This window comes from Geotrypetes seraphini, chromosome 11 (assembly GCF_902459505.1).
Source record: "Geotrypetes seraphini chromosome 11, aGeoSer1.1, whole genome shotgun sequence".
Lineage (NCBI taxonomy): Eukaryota > Metazoa > Chordata > Amphibia > Gymnophiona > Dermophiidae > Geotrypetes > Geotrypetes seraphini.
The window spans coordinates 10,370,147-10,392,396 of record NC_047094.1 but is presented as its reverse complement, the minus strand read 5'-3'; the positions used below and the strand labels follow the sequence as shown (position 1 = coordinate 10,392,396).

Genomic DNA, 22,250 nt, shown 5'->3' with positions numbered 1-22,250 from the left:
CGGCCCAGCACATGATGGTTTTGCTGGGTCACATGGCGTCGACGGTTCACGTCACGCCGTTCGCTCGCTTACACCTGAGAATCGCGCAATGGACTCTGTCGTCGCAGTGGCGCCAGGATCGCGATCCGGTGTCTTCCCGGATATCAGTAACTCCTTGTTTACGTCGATCGCTCCGTTGGTGGACCGACTCTTCCAATTTGTCAGGGGGTTTGCTGTTTCGCGTTCCTCCTCACACCAAGGTCTTGACGACGGACTCTTCCGAGTACGCGTGGGGAGCGCACCTGGACGGTCTGAGGACGCAGGCTCTGTGGTCGGCCGAGGACCGTCGGTGCCACATCAATGTGCTGGAGCTTCGCGCCATTTTTCTGGCGGCGCGAGCTTTTGTCCACCTGCTGCACGACCAGGTAGTACTCGTGCGGACGGACAATCAGGTAGCGATGTACTATGTCAACAAGCAGGGGGGTACGGGCTCTTGGCCTCTATGCCAGGAGGCTCTCCGTCTTTGGGACTGGGCAATTTCCCAGAATATCTTTCTGCGGGCGGTCTACATTCAGGGAGAGCAGAACCAGCTTGCAGACAAACTCAGTCGTCTTCTCCAGCCGCACGAATGGTCTCTGAACTCCCGAGTACTTCGCGAGGTTTTCGACCGCTGGGGAACTCCTCAAGTGGATCTGTTTGCCTCTCCGGAGACTCGCAAGTTACCCCTCTATTGCTCTCGGATCTACTCTCCGGATCGTCTCGAAGCGGATGCCTTCCTCCTCGAATGGGAGGGGAGGTTCCTTTATGCGTTTCCACCGTTCCCTCTGATTTTGAGAACGCTGGTTCATCTCAGATCGGCCGGAGCCTCCATGATCCTCATTGCACCTCGGTGGCCAAGGCAGCCCTGGTTCTCCCTACTTCTTCAACTCAGTACCAGGGAACCTCTACTTCTACCGGTGTTTCCCTCTCTGCTGTCTCAGAGTCGGGGTTCGCTGTTGCATCCCAATCTTCAGTCTTTACATCTGACTGCTTGGTTTCTCTCCCTCTGACTTCGGTTCCGGTGTCTCGGGCCGTGAGGGACGTTTTGGAGGCCTCGCGTAAGGTCTCGACTCGGCTTTGCTATACTCAGAAATGGACCAGGTTTTCTTCCTGGTGTTCTTTGAATAGTCTGCAACCAGATTCGGTGCCTGTGGCTTCGCTTCTGGAATATCTTTTGCATTTGTCTGAGTCTGGCCTGAAAACGACTTCCATTCGGGTGCATCTCAGTGCCATTGCAGCATTCCATCGGCATCTTGAGGGTCGTTCTCTCTCTCTTCATCCTCTGGTGACACGTTTCATGAAGGGGCTAGTGAATATCCATCCTCCTCTGAAACCTCCTCCGGTGGTGTGGGATCTTAATGTGGTCTTGGCTCAGCTTATGAAGCTTCCCTTTGAACCCATCGACAAATCGCATCTTAAGTTTCTTACTTGGAAAGTAGTCTTTTTGATTGCACTCACATCTGCTCGTCGAATCAGTGAGTTACAGTCCTTGGTTGCGGATCCTCCTTTCACGGTCTTTCATCATGATAAGGTGGTTCTCCGCACCCATCCCAAATTTTTACCTAAAGTTGTGTCTGATTTCCACCTCAATCAGTCTATTGTCCTTCCGGTGTTTTTTCCGAAGCCCCATTCTCATCCTGGTGAGGCGGCGCTTCATACCCTTGATTGTAAGAGGGCGTTGGCCTTTTATCTCCAACGCTCCAAGTCTTATCGGAAGGTTCCTCAATTATTTTTGTCCTTTGATCCTAATCGTTTGGGACACCCGGTTTCGAAGCGCACCTTGTCCAACTGGTTAGCTGCTTGCATTTCTTTTTGCTACGCTCAGGCTGGTCTCCCGCTTGCGGGTCGCGTTACGGGTCATAAAGTCCGGGCGATGGCAGCTTCTGTGGCTTTCCTCCGATCTACACCTATGGAGGACATTTGTAAAGCTGCCACTTGGTCTTCGGTTCATACGTTCACCTCTCACTACTGTCTGGATACTTTGTCCAGAAGCGACGGCCGGTTTGGCCAGTCGGTGTTACGTAACCTGTTTTCATAATTTGCCATCCTCCCACCTGCCCTTTTTTGGTTGGCTTGGAGGTCACCCACATGTGAGAATATCATGCCTGCTTGTCCTGGGATAAAGCACAGTTACTTACCGTAACAGGTGTTATCCAGGGACAGCAGGCATATATTCTCACAACCCGCCCACCTCCCCGGGGATGGCTTTCTTTGCTATGTTATGGAACTGAGGACCACGAGGTGGGGATGCGCCCTCTAGTGGCAAGAAGGCTAGCACATGCGTGGTGCAGTGTGCAAACTTGAAACTTCTAGCAAGTTTGCTTGAAAAGCTGTCCGCGCTGGGGCTCCGTAGATGACGTCACCCACATGTGAGAATATATGCCTGCTGTCCCTGGATAACACCTGTTACGGTAAGTAACTGTGCTTTCCAGAAGAGTCAATATATCCATGGCACTCCTGGAAAACATTACCAGCCAGGTAAGCAGCTTCACTCTACTACTTGCTGGCTTTAGGAGTTCCACACGGAATCATTTAGGATCTATGGTACAGTAAGAGATAGCAATTTGATTCTTGTCACTAACAGAAAGAACTGCTGATACAATTAGCTCATTTCCAGAAGGCTGTTTCTCAGAGTTTTCCTTTTACAATTTAGCAAGTGCTCCTCAGTAGAGGTACAATAAGACCATGGAGGTAATGTTAGAGGCTTTGCATGACTTCCAACATGTGGACAGAGCAATATTTAAACACCTAAATGGCAATTTCAGATACCACCGTTATACATATGCAAAAGCCCAGAACACAGGTCTAAAGAAGACATATTGTGGTGGTGATTTGGCAAGTTAAAAAAATCCCTACCTATTTTCCTATGTGTAATGGAAATACACATCTATTTAAAATATTTTTTAAAATTCTGTTGGCCTTGTTCCATGTCTGAGGTTCCTTCCCTTCAAAACTTCACTTTTTGTTTTTGGATGTGCTGATAGAAAAATCTGGTGCTCTATTTACTGTTTAGCTGAAATGGGGTCCAAATATGCATAGTTGCTGGCAGAGCTGGCTCATGGAACTGTGGCTCCCTGAGCCAACCTTTGCTTTGGAAGCCCCCTCCTACCCTTGTAACCTGGTATCTCTCTTCTTCCCCATCCCCTACCTGTGATCTGGTATCATCCTCAAGTCTTCCCCTCCTGCTAGACCAAGTGAAGCAGTGGTTCAGGACACTAACGATAAAGGGTACCAAAATCCCAGTCCAGCATCTATCCCTCTAGAAATCTGAAGGTAAAGTGGACTGGGATTTTGGCACCCTGAGCTAGGGCCTCACCTGGTCCTTAGGTTGAGCCGGCCCTGGTTGCTGGCACATGTATGTGAAGCTGTCTAAAATCAGCATGTCTAAATTGCCAGTATCTAGACATGGAAGATGCTTTTCATGTAGGTGTATGAAATTGCTGCTCCTGCTGTACATACCAGCAAATAATACAAAATGGGGCTTCTTGGGGTTCATTATATATATATTTTTTAAGGAAAGCATTTTTCTTATTTTGGGTGATGTTTCTCTTTAAATCTTATGAAACTATATTCTGTGGATTGAGGATAATTCTTCAAGGCACCACATTATTACACCCTAAGAAATACATGTTGCAAGGCAATATGTTTTTTTATTATTATTATTTTACAGTAACCGATACTGGTTCCAAATTCCTTTTATTAAAATGCTAAAAGACAATAATAATGGATAAATTAATCAGTCTTTATTTACATCTTAGTTTTTCTAAATAAATAAATGCCCCAAGGATAAAAATACAATCATTTTAGAAGAAAAAGCACATGACCAGGCTGACCAAAGGCAATTGCTTGAAAGAAGCAGTGGACATTTGGAAGGTGAAGGTGTTAGTTTCATATGAGACTAATGTTCATCAACACACAGTGGACAACTTGTTTCTTGGCAAGACTAGATATACCATGTTGGTTATCTCCTCTTTTATTCAGTATGTTACTATCTAAAAAAAAATACTTCATTGATGAAAAAATGTAATGAACAGCTGGGTTTCTCTGGCAGGCTGAAAGTTCTGTCATTTATTAGAAGTCCTCGGTGTTCATATTTGCTAGCTCAATATGGCAGGTTACACAGAACACCTCAGAAAGCGGATGTCTAGACAACAGCCAGATACATATGGGCAGCTTGAAAGCCAGTTACAAATTTTTGTGGTTCGGTGTGGGAAGAGATATCTTGCATACTCATATTAACAAAAGCATGGAGCACACATAGGAGAAAAATGACAAAACTGTCCTGGAGAAGACAAGATCTTACAAGCTAGCAGCTGGGACCGATCCTAGACGACATAGACTGCAAGAGCAGTATAGTTATTTTTTGCCTGAAGCAAAGGCTAGTCATTTCTTGAGAACAGAGCAGTTGGATTTAATACTTACATTTAAAAAAAAATTCCTGTGACTGATTGATTTACTTCCAACTCATTGGTGTAGGCTATACATTAACATATTTTTATTTAGACCCCCACACACTTCCTTTTATTGCAGAGAAATCTAACGTTAGTTAGTTACTGGGCTATAATGTTTGATGACAAGTTGTTGGTAACTGCAACAGCCTAGAAACAAAGGCTGTCATTACCAGTCATAACTCCTTCATTAAAATAGAGTCTGGGTTTCTAATTCTGTTTCACATTTGCTATAACAGTGGGCAATGTTTCTCTATAAGATATGGTCATCCCAGGGGAAGTCACCAGCATTCATGTAACTGTTACACATGCATGTTTGCTATTAGCTTGACACATGAGGGCTGAGCTCTTGCACCATTCTATTGCCATGAATGAAGACTGAGGTGTAGAAGCTAGTGCATGTTTGAGAAAATATAACCCAGAATACGACAGACTAAGCTGACATCAATAAAAAAAAAAGGTGTTAATCACCTCAGAAATCTGTTACCATGTTAATCAACAAAACAAAAACATCTAGCAAAATTAAAAAAAAATAAAAATAGGCCATCGAGTATAAAGGGAGTTTCTTCCTTCATAAGCAATGATCCACCCCTAATGTGTTCTACTGGCTGGCTGAAACACATGTGCTCTGAGTTCACAGCAACCCAGACACGGTACACGGGGAAAGTACAATCCACTTTGATACTGGTATGATTTTCAGGATTAGGCAACTCTTAGTGCTATACCTAATTGTACTGACAGTTTATTCAGACACTTAGCTTTGGATTATTCCTAGCCTGATGCAATGTGGTATATCAAATGATAAAATAAAATTGGAAACAGTCTAACTTTACTGTTATTACCTTGGATTCTTTATAAATTGCATGTATGCTATTCTTCAGAAGCATTGTTATGTCAAGTCAATCCATAGACAAGCACAGGGAATGCAGGTAACATCCCAGCTGCTCTGCCTAGTTTTTGGATTCGGAGGAGGTGGGGCTACGCACAGTGGACATGAGGTGTGACTTGTAGGTCTTACTCAGACCTGTCATCCAGAACTTCAGCAGTTTGATGTTATCATCCTCTGCAGCTGCCAGGATGCTCAGCAATTTTTGCGTGTCCTCTTTTGGACGACTATCCACCTTCGTAAACTTGAAGAGAACCTTCACCTTACTGCATAAAAAAAATCATAAGGAGTTTAGAAAAAATATCTAGGTAATTTGTTAATTTAAATATATATACAAAAAAAAATACAGATTAGATAAAGGGGGGTAATTCATCAAGTAGTATCAGGGCTCTAAGGACTAGATTTTCCAAAAAACGCATAAAAACCAATGGGCTGCTGTTGCAGTCGTTATAGTAGCGATTGTAAAAAAGAAAGTCATTTTCCAAAAAACGCACATATAAATTAGGTTGGTGGAGAGTAGCGAAGACTCCCAAAATTTGCATGTGCCCATCACGGGTTACAGTGATGGGCACATGCGCAGAATGAAAAAAAAAAAACCCACAACAATGGGAGAACCAACAACCTCCCCAACTCCCCTCAGCAGCGGGAGACTTGCCCATGCTTTCCCGCCGCCACGCAACCCCCTCCCCATGCCTCCAACCTCCCCCTTATTTTCATATGACTTTTCAAAAGGATGCCTACTCCCTCTAGCCTCTTTAAAATGGTGGGCCTTACCCTGGCCAGTGTACCTTTGGAACTTTGACACTTTCAAATAAAGTCCATTTAGGAACATCGTCACTCCACAGAGGTTTTTATGGTTTTCTCTGGATTTTCTTCTTTATGGATATTTTGGGGTAAATTCCTTTTGTTTTTTGCTTACTGCAAATACCCTAACACAACTTGGAGTGAAACACCATAAGTCACAGTAAAAATAACCTTTTTGCTATGGTTCTTACACCGACCAGGAATATTAGGCTACAAAGCTGTGGAAGGTCTCTAACATAAGATACAAACCCAAGCCCCTCATTCTCCCTCCCCCACTCCCCAATCTCAAAGGTAGCTCTGGCATCACTAGTGGTTGGTGGGGGGGGGGGATGAGGCCTTTGGGCAAGTGCAATGCCCAGCTGCTCCTGCCAGTCCTGTGCCAACCAGCTTCAAAAGAGCAGAGACTAGGTATTTCTCCTGCCTGAATTTCCTTTCAGACCACAAGTGGTACCAAGGTAGCCCTTTGTTTATTGAAAGCTTCTATACTGCTGCTAATGACTGGGGGAGTCAATTCAGAGCGGTTTATATGAGCTTTGTAATAGTGCTATAATACATGAGCTTCAGTAAAGTTGTTACAATACAGAGTTTTCATTTCCTGGGATGGTTTCAATATAGACATTATTAAACCATAATCAATACATTATTAAACCTTAATCAATACTTGTGTTTTTGTGAAGGTTTTACAATATAGAGATGGGGGCTGGGGGATGAGAGCAGGCCTTATGTTGGGAGGGGGGGGTGTTATTAGACCACAGCTTTGCAGCCCAATGTTTTCAAGCTGTGGAAATAAGACTACCTGCAAGGTGACTCATTATTTTCTTTGCCCAAGATTCAGCAACCTGCAGTACCATGATCCCGCAGGTTGCTGAATCCTGTGGGGATTCAAGGTGCAGTATAAGGCTGTCTTTTAACACAATTTGATGTATCCCTCCTCACCAAGTATGAGGTTAGTTTATGGCATTAGTCTGGTTGCACAGATCTCTATAACTTTCTACCAAGGATCTTCCGAAAGCTAGCCTACAGTACCATGTTTGGTCCACAAGGACCAAGAGCAAGGCTCTTACTTCATCCACTCCTCCTTCAAGCAGACCAGGCACTGTTCAACAACATTCACTGATAGGTTCTCATTGGCCAGAGCTGCTTCAATCTTATTCAGGATGGTGGGACCCACTGTCAGCAGCCAAGAGATAAGGAAAGTAGTTAGAAATACAGTTAAGTAGCCTGCAAAGAATCAGAATTCAGGTGCAGGGTATTGCATTGACCTCAGCCCTTTTATGAAGGTTCTTCAAAAGTTTTCATATTTTCCAGGGAAATAGTTGGGGCAGAAGTGGTAAGCGAGCATGTCGTAGAATGTCATGTGACTAATCGGTCAGGCAAAACAGATCCTTAGTTTAATATAACCACAGTTACAAACCAGCCTTTCTTAAGCAGCCACCTTTTCCTCCCTAACGTTTTTACCCATTTTATGTTACTTTCCTATCATTTTTGTAGTTCCACCCTCCACCCTTTCTCCTCAATCTTCCAGTGAGTAATCTTTATGTTTTGGTATAGTTTATGTGTTTTTATCTTAACTTTTTAATGCAAATCACTTAGAAATGTTTATAAGCGTTTATCAAATTTTAAATAAAACTTGGAATTATGTAGAAAAGTGATGTAATTTATTTTTTATATATTTAATAAAGTGTTTAAAAGTGCAGAAACCTTTTGAAGATACCTATAAACTGCAGCCATCAACTGCACCTCATGCTAGCAATAACTAGAGCTCCCAAGGACACTGAAACACAATTGAAATTATATCTCTGTAGTAGAGCTATTCTTATTCTCTAACCCCCACCTGCCAAGCTCATAATCCTTGAACCCCACTGAAGAGGGTTTTGCTTCTGAGGCTATTTTTCAAAAGACCCACCTCGATCAGTTGCCACCGGGCACCCACTTGCAACAACAAACTCATATTTGCTAAGGGGCTCATCATCCATGAACAGGACTGGGTAAAGGTTGGACCGGGTGGCAGTGCGGACATCAACAATGACAGCAAATTCTAGGCAAGTTAAAAAAAAAAAAGGCTGGTCAGAAGTTCTGTAGATAGTGCTCACTGGCGATAGACTTATGCTTGGAATGTTTTAACACAGGCTCTCAAGTACATCGCTGCATTTCATAATCTCATGCAATAATTGGGACATAAGAGAGTGCAATTTTCAAATTACCCACATAGCTGTATGATTTATTTTGAAAATTACACAAGAAAAAGTGTACCCAGTACACTCTTGCATCTTCTTTACATGTGGATAGCTTTGTCATCTAACACACCAAACATTCTTTTGAAATTATAGATGTGCATTTTTGCCACTCCTGTAAATTCCTCCACAAAATGTGGATGAAGTACACATATGCAGTGAGGGCAATCTTAAGACAGCTAATCCGGGCACACAAAATATTTTTTACCTGTAGAAAATGTACTTTTGAAAATTCCCTCAAAATGTACCTTTTCCTTCCATTTCCACTTTTCCCCCAATGCATGTCAGTGAGAACCTAAAGTTGTTTCAGACATAACATGCCTAGTGAGAATAAGATCATCAACAGGGTCACAAGCTCTTACCAGATGACTGGACGTGCAGGGGGATCTGGACTTGGGGACTCAGTCCCAGAAAATTACAGCGATATGTCTCTTCGTACTGGTCACTGCAGGGAATAGTCCGAACACAGCCCACAGGAAGCATAGTCTGACGTACACAAAACAAGAGGGAGATGCAGTGTGATTAGGAGGGCCTAGCCTTCATCTTTTTACAAGCAGCAGCGTATTACATTCAAAGCCTTCTTTGGGAAGGATTACGGTCAATTTCAGGAACTTGTTATGGGATGAACTTCTAGAGGTATATGCCAAAGAATGAACAAGTAATGGATGCAAAGCAGCCCAGCTGATGATTTATATCTTTGAGAGGAAGCAAAACATCTTCGCTAAAAGTAAATTTGACCATGTCTCCCCGCTCCTGACCAAACTCCACTGGCTTCCGATAATCGCCAGGGTCCACTATAAATGCACCTGTTTAACTTTCAAAATCCTATATGGTATCCTCCCTCCCTTTATCCCTCTTTCTTGAAATTCCTCAAACCCTAATACCACCAGATCCTCCCACAAATTAAAACTATCCTTCCCCTCGCTAAAAGGCATTTCCCACACAGGAAAGCTAGGGACCTCCCTCCACTTCAAAATCACTGAGCTCTGGAACAACCTTACCTCCCCTCTTCGGAACTTGAGCTCTCTCCAAGTTTTCCGCAAACATCTGAAAACCTGGCTTTTCTCAAAAAATGTAAGTTTCCCTCCAACTTAGGAATCAAGGAAACTCTTATATCTTGGCATCCCAAGTCCTCTAAATTTTCTTCACACTTCTACCTCTAACCCTCTTGTAGTTCCTTCCTATTTCTCCTACTGTAAACCGCGTCGAGCTCTACGAACGTGGAGATGATGCGGTATACAAACCTAAGGATTAGATTAGATCAGATCAAATCATAGTCCTGTTACGGGAGACTTACAAGTCATAACCTACCCAATAATTAGCTCTGGTGATAAGGTAACCGCTGAGTCCAATGATAATTGTCACTTAATACACAGCTCTACAAATTATAAGATCCTGGTCCAGAAGGGGCTACAACCCACATTTACTTAAAAGTCACACAATGAGCACAGAGGGGATGGACTTGAAAGGGTGTCTGACCTTGGTCACACTGCCAGTTTGATTCTGAGAAGAGGCAAATAGTTGCAGAGGCACCAGACTATTTACAGCATGGAATGAATTTGAATCTTTATAAAATCAAAGATGTGCATGCCCAATCCACCCAGCCCAGAGGTGGAGGGCTATATGCAATAATTCAGGAATTATGCATTTTAAGACATAGTGGAACCCTGAGTTGTAGGCAGAAGTGAGGAAAAGAACTGCAGCTCACCTGTAGAACATCCAAGGCTGACTGAATGAGTTCCCGGTCATGACCTCTCCAGATCACCTGGTTCCCTATAAGCACATGCCATGCTAGCATGCGGAAGGCTGAAGCTCCCAGCACCTGGCAATGAAAAAGAAAAGCTACCAAACAGACTTCTGGTCCAGGAAGAGATTTCTGTACCCACTGCTGGGCAATCAGGCACACATCAATGTAAGTGCTTTGCTCTCACCTGCCTCATATGCCTCAGTGATCTGAAGACTGGCAGCCTGTAGGGAGGCACATTCCAGCTGCCCTCCGACAGCAGGGAGGCATTTGTTGCACATTTAGTCAGTTCTCGCCCTTCCACTACTCTTGCTTGGGGACAAGGTTTACCCTCCTCTCCCTCAGAGCTCTCCGAGTCTTCCTCCAGCTCTGCCAAAAATCAAGCAAAACGGTAATGCAGTGATTGAGACTGGTGCACATCACAACCTTGCTGACTCTACATGCTCAAGTTTTACTGCTGCTTGCAAAGAGCACAGACAAAGGACATTTTTCATGGGCATTCCTACATCTCCAGGGACCTGAACACATACCAGCAAGTTTTTCCATCTGAACTAAAGTGTCTTCAGTGGGTGCCCCCTCCAACAGTTTCTCCGTCAGTCGGCTGCCACATGCTTTCAGGAGCCTAGAGAGAAAGAAACCTGTGCTTAAATAGAAGAGTTATAAGAAAGATCATCAAGTGTCACCCAGAGAGAGCCACACCATTGCTGCTTCTCAATAAAAGCTGCCCAAATCTCAACCAGATCCAAGGGCTTACCTTTTCTAGGAAGCTGAGCATATATTCTTTTCATAATAAAACCCTGTTAGGTCCAGGTATGCAGAAGGTGCCCCCTACCCCAGTTTGATCCTTTGAGTTATTTTTCTTTTTTTTCAAATTCTTTATTCATTTTCCATCTTGCATCAAGTACACAATAATATATCAGTTAAAACTTGAATACATCACTTGAATTTCCTTATAATAACATCATAAATACATAAATATATACCCCCCAAAAAATATCATATAAATATTATATTCTTATCTATTGATTAAACCTTTAATAGAACTTTATACCATCCCCCTCCCCCCTATGTATAAATGTACTTTCAGAGGAAAATGGTGTCTAATCATTGCAATAACTTGTCAATGGCCCCCAATCTTTTTAAAATTATTATAATTCCCTTTTTGTATGGCAATTATTCTTTCCATTTTGTAAATGTGACACAACGAATTCCACCAGAAGGTATAGTTAAGTCTACTGTAATTTTTCCAATTACTGGTGTAAATTTTCCAATTAATGGTGACTCCTGTCCTGTTTGAATTATTTTTCAATCAAAAATCGCTGTGGCTTCAAAATATTTATAAATTTAGAAGAGGAGACACTGGATTTGGACTGTGCAGTACCCCACTACAATTCAGAGTTACACAAAGAAAGGTGCTATCTCGAGGGCAGTGTATTTTCCCCTGCTGTTCTCCCAGAGGTACCATGCAAAGGTGGTGTGCAGACATGCCCAGAGATTCTCATCTCTCGTCAGTGATGTGAGGGACCGGGCCGCATTTCCATTACGCTGGTGCAGGAATGGTGTGAACGCTGTATTCATCCGCTGGGCCCGCTGGGGGCAGACAAACTGCTCAGCTTCAAAAACCTGGTACAGACAAAAAGAACTGCTATGCTCTGCACATTCTGTATGTTTATGGTTTTCTTTCAATAAATTTTTTAGTATTGTCATAAACAAGCATACAGCACAAAACAGCAGGATAGAATCCAACACAAGATCATAACAGTTCACAATTACAAGAAGAAAATCAAAAGTGGTAGAGTTACCAACTCTAATCAAACAATGATCCCAGCAATGTTTCCAAGCTAAAGATTACAATTAGCCTATATTTTATGGATTATAGCTTACAAAAGAACTGAAAAATCGTAAACTCCACCCCCCCCCCCAGTTCCCTCTGCAAACATTTTATGGAGGCACCGAGTTGGTTCAGCAAGGTGCCCCCTCGCAAAGAACAACAGAATACTCGCCCTCCCCTAAAGATAGCAATTATTGTAAAGACAAGAGTTTTTTAGATATCACAGTCCAGGTCTGACAGGAATAATCATGCTTCTTCGCTATGGAGACTTCCAGAGAACCCATAGTGCGCAATCTTCTTGGCCAGATGGCGAGGCAGAGCGCAGTGACTCACTATCAAACATTTTGCTGCAGCCAAACCCAGCCTCAGAAGCTTGGTTTGCCATTTATACAGGCAGATATTATATAAGCACAATATCTAAAGATATATCTTACCGAGTGGTATAAATATCCAATATAACATCAAAATCATATAATCCACTCTGTTAGGGAAGTCTAAAGTCAACACTAAGCAAGTGTATTAATCAGTCTAACTTCAGGAAAAAGGCCTCGAGTCTGGAGCTCTACGCTAAGTCGTATCACCGACTAGTACTATCAGCGTAGTCAAAGTCCATATCTATGCTTCAATTCAATCACTGGCCAAAAAGGAGAAATTAGGTTCTTACCTGCTAATTTACTTTCTTTTAGCTTCTCCAGACCAGTAGAGGTTAACTTTACGAATGGGTATATATCTAATCATGACCAGCAGGTGGAGACTGAAAACAAAACTTTGGGACAGTATATCCTAGCCCCTCCTCTCTATTTCCCTCAGTCTGCCGAATAGCCAAGCAGAACCAAGAACTGGAAAACAACAGAGAGAAAAAACAATACTCCGAAAGGAGTAACAAATAACATACCCAAAAATGCTGTTGGAAAATGCAGAGGAGAAATTCCCGAAGGAAGAAGGTCCCCACAGCTCGCCAGCTAAGCCAGCCGAGCCACAGCCGCTGTTCTTCAATTCTCCCCGGCCCTAGAAAAATACTAGAACCCGCAGCAAAAACCAAAAACTGCCCGCGCAACAGCCCCAACAACAACAACAACAGACAGGGTGGGGACCTCTACTGGTCTGGAGAAGCTAAAAGAAAGTAAATTAGCAGGTAAGAACCTAATTTCTCCTTCTTTAGCACTCTCCAGACCAGTAGAGGTTAACTTTACGAATGGGACGTACCAAAGCAGTCCCTCTCACGGGCGGGACCCCCGAAGGGCCGATACCAGAACACGCTCACCGAACACCGCGTCCCGACGCGCCTGAACATCTACCCGATAATGCCGAACAAATGAATGCAAGGAGGACCAAACCGCAGCCTTACAAATATCCACCGGAGGCACGAGCGACGACTCAGCCCAAGAAGCCGCCTGACCCCTAGTGGAATGAGCCTTGAGAAACTCCGGAACCGGCTTCTGACTCAGAAGATAAGCGGAAGCAATCGTCTCCTTGATCCAGCGCGCAATAGTAGCCTTAGAAGCGCCAGCCCCCCGACGAGGACCCGCCAGAAGCACAAAGAGATGATCGGAGCTCCGAAAATCCCGGGTCCGCTGCACATAAGCATGGAGGACCCGACCGACATCCAACTTGCGCAGCTGTCGTTGCTCAGAAGAACCCTCCCGACTACCCAAGACCGGGAGGACCACCGATTGATTGACATGAAAAGGAGAAACTACCTTCGGCAGAAAGGAAGGAACAGGCCGCAAAACAACCCGCTCCTTCGAAAACTCCAGGAAGGGAGCCCTACAAGAGAAAGCCTGTAGCTCAGACACCCGTCTAGCGGAAGTAATGGCCACCAAAAAGACCGACTTCAGCGTAAGGTCCTTCAACGAACAGCCATCCAACGGCTCGAAAGGAGGGCGCACTAGAACAGAGAGAACCAGATTGAGATCCCAAGAGGGAATCGAGGGCCTTATGGGAGGCCTGATCAACTTGGCCGCCCTAAGAAAGCGAATCACATCAGGAATGGCTGACAAACGCTGACCTGTCACCAGCCCCCGAAAAGCCGACAGGGCCGCCAGATGAACCCGGAGAGAAGACCAGGCCAGGCCCCTATCCAGGCCATCCTGCAAAAACTCTAGAATGTTAGGCAGAGAAGCGCGAAAAGAGACCACTCCCCGCGCTCGGCACCAATCCTCAAAAAGACGCCAAACCCGTACATAAGCCCGAGAGGTAGAAAGCCTCCGGGACCCCAAAAGTGTAGAGATCACCTTGTCGGAATATCCCTTCTTACTCAGGCGGCCCCTTTCAAGAGCCAAGTCGTAAGACAAAAGGGAGACGGGTCGAACATGGGAATGGGACCCTGCGTCAGAAGATCGCACCCGAGAGGCAGAGGAAGAGGATCCGCCACCAGATGCCTCACCAGATCCGCATACCACGGACGACGAGGCCAATCCGGAGCCACCAAAACCACCAGCCCCGGATGGCGAACAATGCGAAGCAGTACTCTGCCCACTAATGGCCAAGGAGGGAACACATACAACAGCCCCTCCGTTGGCCACGGTTGGACCAGAGCATCCAGACCCTCGGCCAGACCGTCCCTGCGACGACTGAAGAAGCGGGGTACTTTGGCGTTGCCACTTGTAGCCATCAGATCCATCAGGGGCTGCCCCCAAGCATGCACTATCAACTGAAACGCCTCGGCGCCGAGACACCACTCTCCCGGATCCAAGAAGTGACGACTGAGGAAGTCCGCCTGAACGTTTTCTACCCCGGCAATGTGAGAGGCCGAGAGGTCCAGAAGATGCGACTCCGCCCAAACCATGAGCCGAGCCGCTTCCTGCGCCACCAGAGTGCTCTTGGTGCCCCCCTGACGATTGACATAAGCCACCGCCGTGGCATTGTCTGACAGGACTCTGACCGACTTGCCCAACAAAAGGGAGTGGAAAGCCAACAGCGCCAGCCGGACCGCCCTGGTCTCCAACACGTTGATCGACCAGGAGGCCTCCTCCGTGGACCAGGTTCCCTGAGCTGAGTGACCCAGGCACTGGGCCCCCCAACCCAGGAGACTCGCATCCGTAAGGAGCACCGTCCACCGCGGAAGATCCAGACCCACCCCCTGAACTAGGTGAGGGGTCCGGAGCCACCAACGCAGACTGCAGCGCGCCAAGCCTCGCAGGGGAACCGGAACATCCATCCCGTGCCTCTGGGGAGACCACCTCCGGAGCAGAGCATACTGGAGAGGACGCATGTGGGCCCGCGCCCACCTCACCACGTCCAGGGACGCCGCCATCGACCCCAGGACCTGGAGGAAATCTCGCGCCCGAGGACACCGGGACGCCAAAAGCAGGCGAATCTGAGATTGCAATTTGCTCACCCGGGCCTCTGGGAGGAAGACCTTCCCCAAGGAGGTGTCGAACAGCACCCCGAGGTACTCCAGACGCTGAGCCGGAACCAACCGACTCTTGGAAAGGTTGACCACCCAGCCCAGCGACCGGAGAAACTCCACCACCCGAGCCGTAACCCGGTAGCTTTCCTGCAACGACTTGGCCCGAATTAACCAGTCGTCCAGGTAGGGGTGTACCAGGATGCCCTCCGACCGCAAGGCTGCCGCGACAACCACCATCACCTTGGTGAACGTCCGGGGAGCCGTGGCCAGCCCAAAGGGAAGCGCACAGAACTGATAGTGCCGACCCAAGATCGCAAAGCGCAGGAAACGCTGATGAGAGGGCCGAATGGGAACATGCAAGTAGGCCTCCGTCAGATCGAGAGAAGTGAGAAACTCCCCCGGCTGAACCGCCAGAATGACCGACCGCAGCGTTTCCATCCGGAAAGAGGGAACCTTGAGAGCCCTGTTGACCCCTTTCAAATCGAGGATGGGCCGAAAAGTCCCCTCCTTCTTGGGCACCACAAAGTAAATGGAGTACCTGCCCGTGCCCCACTCCGGGGGGGGCACTGGAACTACTGCCCTGAGATCTAGCAAGCGCTGAAGGGTCTGGCGAAACGCCAGCGTCTTCCCAGGAGTCTGAAATGGAGAAGCGAGGAAAAAATCCGGCAGAGAGCGGGCGAACTCCAGGGCATAACCGTCCCGCACCACCTCCAGGACCCACTGATCGGACGTGATCTCGGCCCATTTGGGAAAAAAGTCGCGCAGCCGGGCCCCCACCGGAACCAAGGGGGGCGCCGGCAAGGCGTCATTGTGCAGGACGGGAAGCGGGGGAACCGGCGGAGGGATTCCCTGCCCCCCGATGGGCCCCCCGAAAGGGCTGCATGCGCTGGAAGAACCGACCCCGGGAAAACCCCGGAGACTGGAAAGAAGCAGCCCCACGCCCAGGGCGATACTTGCGAAATTCCCGCAAACGCCCCCGGGCCGCACCACCCCGAGACGCCGGGCGGGCACGGTCCTCCGGCAAACGGGGAACTTTCGAGTCCGACAGAGTCTGAATCAACTTATCCAAGTCCTCTCCAAATAAAAACGACCCCCGAAAGGGAAATTTAGTAAGCTTAGCTTTGGACGCAGCATCCGCCGCCCAAGCGCGCAGCCACAACACACGCCTTGCGGCCACGCCAAAAGCCATAGACTTAGCCGAGATCCGCACCAAGTCATACAGAGCATCCGAGAGGAATGAGGCAGCCATCTCAATCTTCGCTACCTCCTGATCCACCAGAGACCAGTCGTCAGACTCTCGATCCAAGACCCGCTCCGCCCACCGAAACACGGCGCGAGCGACCAGTCCCCCACAAATAGCCGCCTGGACCCCAAAGGCAGAGACTTGAAAATTTTGCTTAAGGATGGTCTCCAATTTGCGCTCCTCAGAGTCCCGCAAGGCAGAACCGCCCTCAACAGGCACGGTATGCCGCTTGGAAATAGCCGAGACCACCGCATCCACGACTGGCGAAGCTAACGTAGCCCGATCCCCTTCAGGAATGGGATACAGGCGAGCCATGCTGCGCGCCAGCCGAAACGGCGTCTCCGGCGTTTTCCACTGCTCAAGAATAATATCCCGAATATCCTGATGCATAGGAAAAGAGCGGGAAACGGAACGGATCCCTCGTAACAGAGGGTCCCCCACACGCGGAGTCTCCGGCGGCGCGTCCTCAAAACGCAAAGCCGAAGAAACCTGTTGAATAAGGTCAGGCAGCTCATCTCTCTGAAAAAGGCGCACCACGGACGCCTCGTCACTGGAGAACGGGAAACCCGACAACCCGCCGCCAGCTTCCGTCCCCTCCAGAGGGTCCTGGAATTCCTCAGAAGGGTCCAGGTCCTCCTCCAGGCCGACACGTTCCTCCGACCACAAATCCTCGTCCCACGACACCCGCGGACGCTTGGACAAGAGAGGCGGCGGAGGGGACGTCACGTCAGACGAGAGAGGCAAAGCCGCAGGGTGCGCGGAGGAAACCCCACCCCCCGAGACCCCCTGGGCGCAACCGGGACCCCCAGCCGCCTGAAAATAGGCTTTGCATAATGAAAAGAAAAAATCAGGGGAAAAACCCCCCGAGGGTCCCAAGGGACTCCCTGCCACAGCAGGGGACCCAGCAGAAACCTGCCCCTGCTTAGCCAAAACAGGGGGAAGGTCACCTGAGGTGGAAGACAAAATGGAGGGGCCAGACAGAGAAGATGGCGTCTTTCCCGCCAAAACAGCTCCCTCCATAGCCTGCAGCGGCTGAGAGACCTGAATAGTCTCAGCCGCTAAAACAGGCAAGCCGGCATCAGCTGTCAAAATATCAGCTGAGAGGGAATCCTCTAAAACCCGACCGTCGGCGGCTCGGGGAATCCCTCCGTGGGCGGACGGAGAAGACCGGGCTTCTCCACCGTTCCCTGCCGACTCGCGAGGCACCATCGGCGGGGAGCTCTGGGCGCCTGCAGCCGCTGCCGACGGAGCTCCTCCACCGCACCGGCCTGAACACCGCTTGCACAGGCCGGCCGCGAGTGCCTCGCGTCTGGAGCACAATGAGCACTTTTTCCCTTTAGAAGTGCTCATTGCTCCATACGCGACCTAGCTGTAAAAAAGTGCCGGTTAGTTGAAAAAATACAGTAAAATACAGTTTTCTTAAAGGGATACAACCCTCCAGACCAGCACTACCTCAGGATTTTTTTTTTTACAGAACAGACTCCACAGGCTCTCGAAGCAATATGCCTTGCTTGATTTAGGGGGCAAGGCTTACTGCTGAGGCTCCTCTAAAAAAATATGGGGAGGTGGAGGAAGTGGGGGGAGGGACCCCGCTCGTGACCCGCCGGGTTTGACACCCCCGAGGTCGGACGAACCCCCAAACAGAGTCCGTCCAAGCTCCGTCCGGCTAAAAACAGGGACAATAAACCCCTAAACAAATTCCAACAGCCCTACCAAGGGAGATGGGTACAGATCACTCAACACCTGCTGGAGACTGAAAGAAGACTGAGGGAAATAGAGAGGAGGGGCTAGGATATACTGTCCCAAAGTTTTGTTTTCAGTCTCCACCTGCTGGTCATGATTAGATATATACCCATTCGTAAAGTTAACCTCTACTGGTCTGGAGAGTGCTAAAGAAACCTGAGTGTTTATTACTTTAGAAGACACCGTATTTTTCGCTCCATAAGATGCACCTGACCATAGGACGCGCCCTAAATTTAGAGGAGGAAAACAAGAAAAAAATAATTCTGAAACAAATTCTCCATGCCTGGCTCTGCACCCAACCCTACACTCTTTGCCAGGCTCTGCACCCTGTCCCACTGTACTGTCCTGTAACCCGCCCCAGTACCTTTTTTAATCCCCCTCTCTTTTTTATGGTACATTTTTTTTATTGGTTTCCAAAATAAATTACAAACAGGGCATAGCCCAAAACAGAAACAAGTCCCAAACAAGACTGGAAAAATAATCAAGAATTCCACAGCATGAACCCCCACCCCCTCCTAGAGCAGGGAGCAACCCCCAGTAAGCAGAACAATGAAACAAAAATTAAAAACAACCTTTTTTAAACCCCGTCCCTTTTTAACACACCCCTGTCCCATCCGGTAGCAAAGATATAAATTTTTAACACCCCTCCCCCGGTTGGGCCTTTTAAAAACACCCCCAGTACCTCTTTTAACCCTCGTCCCTCTTCAAATCTCCCCCATTTTCTCTTAACAGTGAGAAAGCCAAGTTTAAATTTCTGAGTGCTCCTAGAGTTAGAGATTCCTTGTGAATTAAACGAAACAGAGGCCAAAGGAGAAAAGTGGTGTTGGGCGTCCTAAAGTGCCTACGTAGGTGCGATTCACGAGAACAATAGGTGCCAGAAATGTAGACCTGAAAAACCCTGGCTTACATTTCTGGCGTCTATCTTTTCTGGAGGCGCAATTCTCTATATGGCGCTGTCGCATGATTGTCATGCAATCAGTGGCCGCCGATATCAGTGCCGTATAGAGAAACCAGGCCTTAAAGTGTATGTGGTCAAGGCAATCAGCAAGAAAAGTGAATAAAAAATTATTAGCCAGGTAGATTTGGGGAAGAGATCACTTATCCCTTGAAATTAGCTATAAGAACTGATCTACATTTGGGGATCCACTAGGTACTTGTGACCCAGACTGGCCACTGCCTGAGAGGATATTGGGTTTGGTGAACTTGGCCCGACTCGGGCCATAAAGAGTATGTCCTGTACTCTTTATGGACTATGCTTACTGCTAATTGGGAGCTGCTTTGGAAACATTAGCGATAGCCTTTGCTGATTCAAATGCTAAAAATAAGAACCCCACATCCCGTCCCTGCACATCCCCCTCTCTAGTTTTGAACAACATGTAACTTAATTCCCATTTCCCATTACTTAGGATAAAAAACTGAAACAGGTATTCACATCTGAACATTTTACTCTAAACTGTTCTTCTCTGAGCACAAGATCCCAGTATCAGCTGCAGGAACGGTGAGTAAACATGTCCCTCCCTTACCTTCAGAGCCTTCCCCTGCAGTTCATCCAAGATGCCCCGGATCTTGCCCAGGAGAAAAGGCCAGGAATTGATTAGATAGATACGGTCCATCATAATGACAATGATGCTATACCAGCGCTGGAAGCCACGGGCCAAGCTGTCCTTGATGAAGAAGGTATGGCTAAAGACAAAGCCATGCTGTTCATCGCCAAAAAAAATAGGGCCTTCACGCCCAGGACACACCTGCAGGGGGGAGGCAAGGCAAACATAGGAGAAAACCTCACGCAGCCAATCCTTCAATTTTCCATCAAACATATGGTTGGAATTGTGCAGCTGTTCTGCCTTCAGGAAGCTCTTACGGGAACTTGCGCTGGGTGAAAGGGATGGGGGCAAAAGCATCACAATTATATTCCTTCCTATAAATATACAAACTACCAAAATTTGAAATAAATGCAAAAGAGCTATGAGAATACTGACTTTGCATACAGATTTTTATTGAGAGCTAAAGGGCTTCAACAAGGTGTCTGGGGTAATGCAAAAAGGTGTCATTCTTCCCCCATTACAAAGATTTGTTCAACCAGAAACATTATTTAAAAGATGCGTCTGCATTTAGGCATGAGATGTACATCAATGCTTAATATGCACTACTTATCCAGACACTTGCACTATTCTGTAAGCTTGTGCTTAAGTGGTATAGCATGCAGATGGAAAGGATATGTACTTGTGAAAGGCGTGTGAGCTGGTGGGAGCGTCAATCAACGACATGTGTATCTTATAGAATGAAAAGATCTAGGTGAACCCTCATACACTTTCCACTGACTTAGCGTAAGTGGCTGGGCCTTCATTTTTGGCATACCAATGAAAGTTTGTGCAGGTTATGCTGTCATGGCATCAGAGCACCTGTTGGTGTTATATAGATCTGGCGCTTACACAGAATTGCTGCCTGGTTTTATTTATTTATTTTTAAAATTTCTATACCGTTTTTATCCAAAACGGTTCACAAGGGGTTACATACATAAAATGTTAAACGTCTACACAAAATAAAAAGATAAAATAGACATATTCAGGATAACATAAATTCAAGGTAATGTAGATCAGTTGCTCAGAAAAATGCATTTACAAATAGCTGAGTCTTCAACATTTTCCTAAAAGAATTCCTCTCTCCACATTTTCGAATCTGGCCAACAAGGCCTTTCCATAGCTTAACTCCTGCACATGTAAAAGTCATAGTGTTCGTATCTACATGTTTAAGGTTGGCCTTTGTTTTCAACAATGCGGCACCTGCAGAATGCAGGGACCTTTGTGGTTGGTACTACTATGGTACTGCGGTATACAAAAATAAAGTTATTATTATTATTCTTAAAAATTTCAGGCATCGTACCATACAAGAATTAATGACATAACATGAATTCGAAACGCAACTGGCAACCAATGCAGTTGTTGAAGATATGGAATAATATGTTCATATCTTGATGTTCCAGTTATCAACCTAGCTGCGGCATTCTGGACCACCTGCAATGTCCTACATCTGGTCTCAGTTATTCTCAGGTACAGGACATTGCAGTAGTCCAGCCGTGACAAAACCATTGCTTGTACAACAGCACGGAAGTTTTGTTTTTAAACCCTAAGTCCTAGGCCACAGCAAACAGAATGCACTTCAGAAGCTGCATTGTACTAATGCTGAGGGTAAAGCCAGCAACAGTTTGGGAGGCTCCAGTTCAAATCTACAGCCACCATCTATATTTTTGTAAGTCTTTAATGAATGCCTGAATCATGCTGGGGTACTTATAAGGAGAGGTACCGAACTCCCAAGACAATGTGGAGGGAGAGGGTAACTTGCATGGAGCAGCTGTTATCAAAGGTGTGGGGGTGCAGCTGACCTTCAGGGAATAGCAGTTACCCTAACACCTTATTGGACAGGCTAGGTTGGTTGTTTCATCTGTTGTCATCCAATATGTTAGAACCAAGTCTCCCCATTAAGGAAATGACTAAAATTGGATTAAAGTCTTTGTAGACCTTAAGCATCATGATCAAAGCCCTCAAGAAAAAGCTTTAGGGTTCCAACCCCCCTCAGTAATAACTTTTTTATTATTATTTATTTATTATTTTCAACTTAAATTTCAAGTATTACACTTGTACAGAAAGCAAGAATAGGATAGATATCAAAATACAAAGCAATATAAATCTTAAATTAAACAAATATACTATTTATGCTCAAGTCCACAATTAGGATCCAAGAATTATTGAAAATTGGCAAAATTATCTAAAAAGAAAATTGTAAAAGAAGCTGAGAACTATAGCACTGAGAAGAGGTCACAATATCCTAAATATAGGGCTCAAAGATTATTAACATTCAGGCGAGACATAGCCACAAAGTTTGTCAATTGTGATGGTTCAAAAAACACATATTTAAGAGTACGGCGATATACAATACATTTACACGGA

General features: G+C 46.4%; 1 protein-coding gene across 1 annotated transcript in view; it reads right to left on the bottom strand.

Annotated features, from left to right (window-relative positions):
• Window positions 1–3,739: 3,739 nt before the first annotated feature.
• Window positions 3,740–22,250, bottom strand: part of FLCN (folliculin) — a 34,672-nt gene continuing 16,161 nt past the window's right edge. Inside the window, exons 4-12 of the mRNA XM_033962885.1 lie at window positions 19,827–20,048; window positions 11,597–11,757; window positions 10,665–10,756; window positions 10,322–10,503; window positions 10,099–10,212; window positions 8,753–8,876; window positions 8,063–8,194; window positions 7,221–7,326; window positions 3,740–5,618 (exon numbers count right to left, since the gene is read on the bottom strand). Coding sequence (XP_033818776.1) covers window positions 5,417–5,618; window positions 7,221–7,326; window positions 8,063–8,194; window positions 8,753–8,876; window positions 10,099–10,212; window positions 10,322–10,503; window positions 10,665–10,756; window positions 11,597–11,757; window positions 19,827–20,048 — 1,335 coding nt within the window. The 3' untranslated portion in view covers window positions 3,740–5,416. The remainder of the gene's footprint in view (window positions 5,619–7,220; window positions 7,327–8,062; window positions 8,195–8,752; window positions 8,877–10,098; window positions 10,213–10,321; window positions 10,504–10,664; window positions 10,757–11,596; window positions 11,758–19,826; window positions 20,049–22,250) is intronic.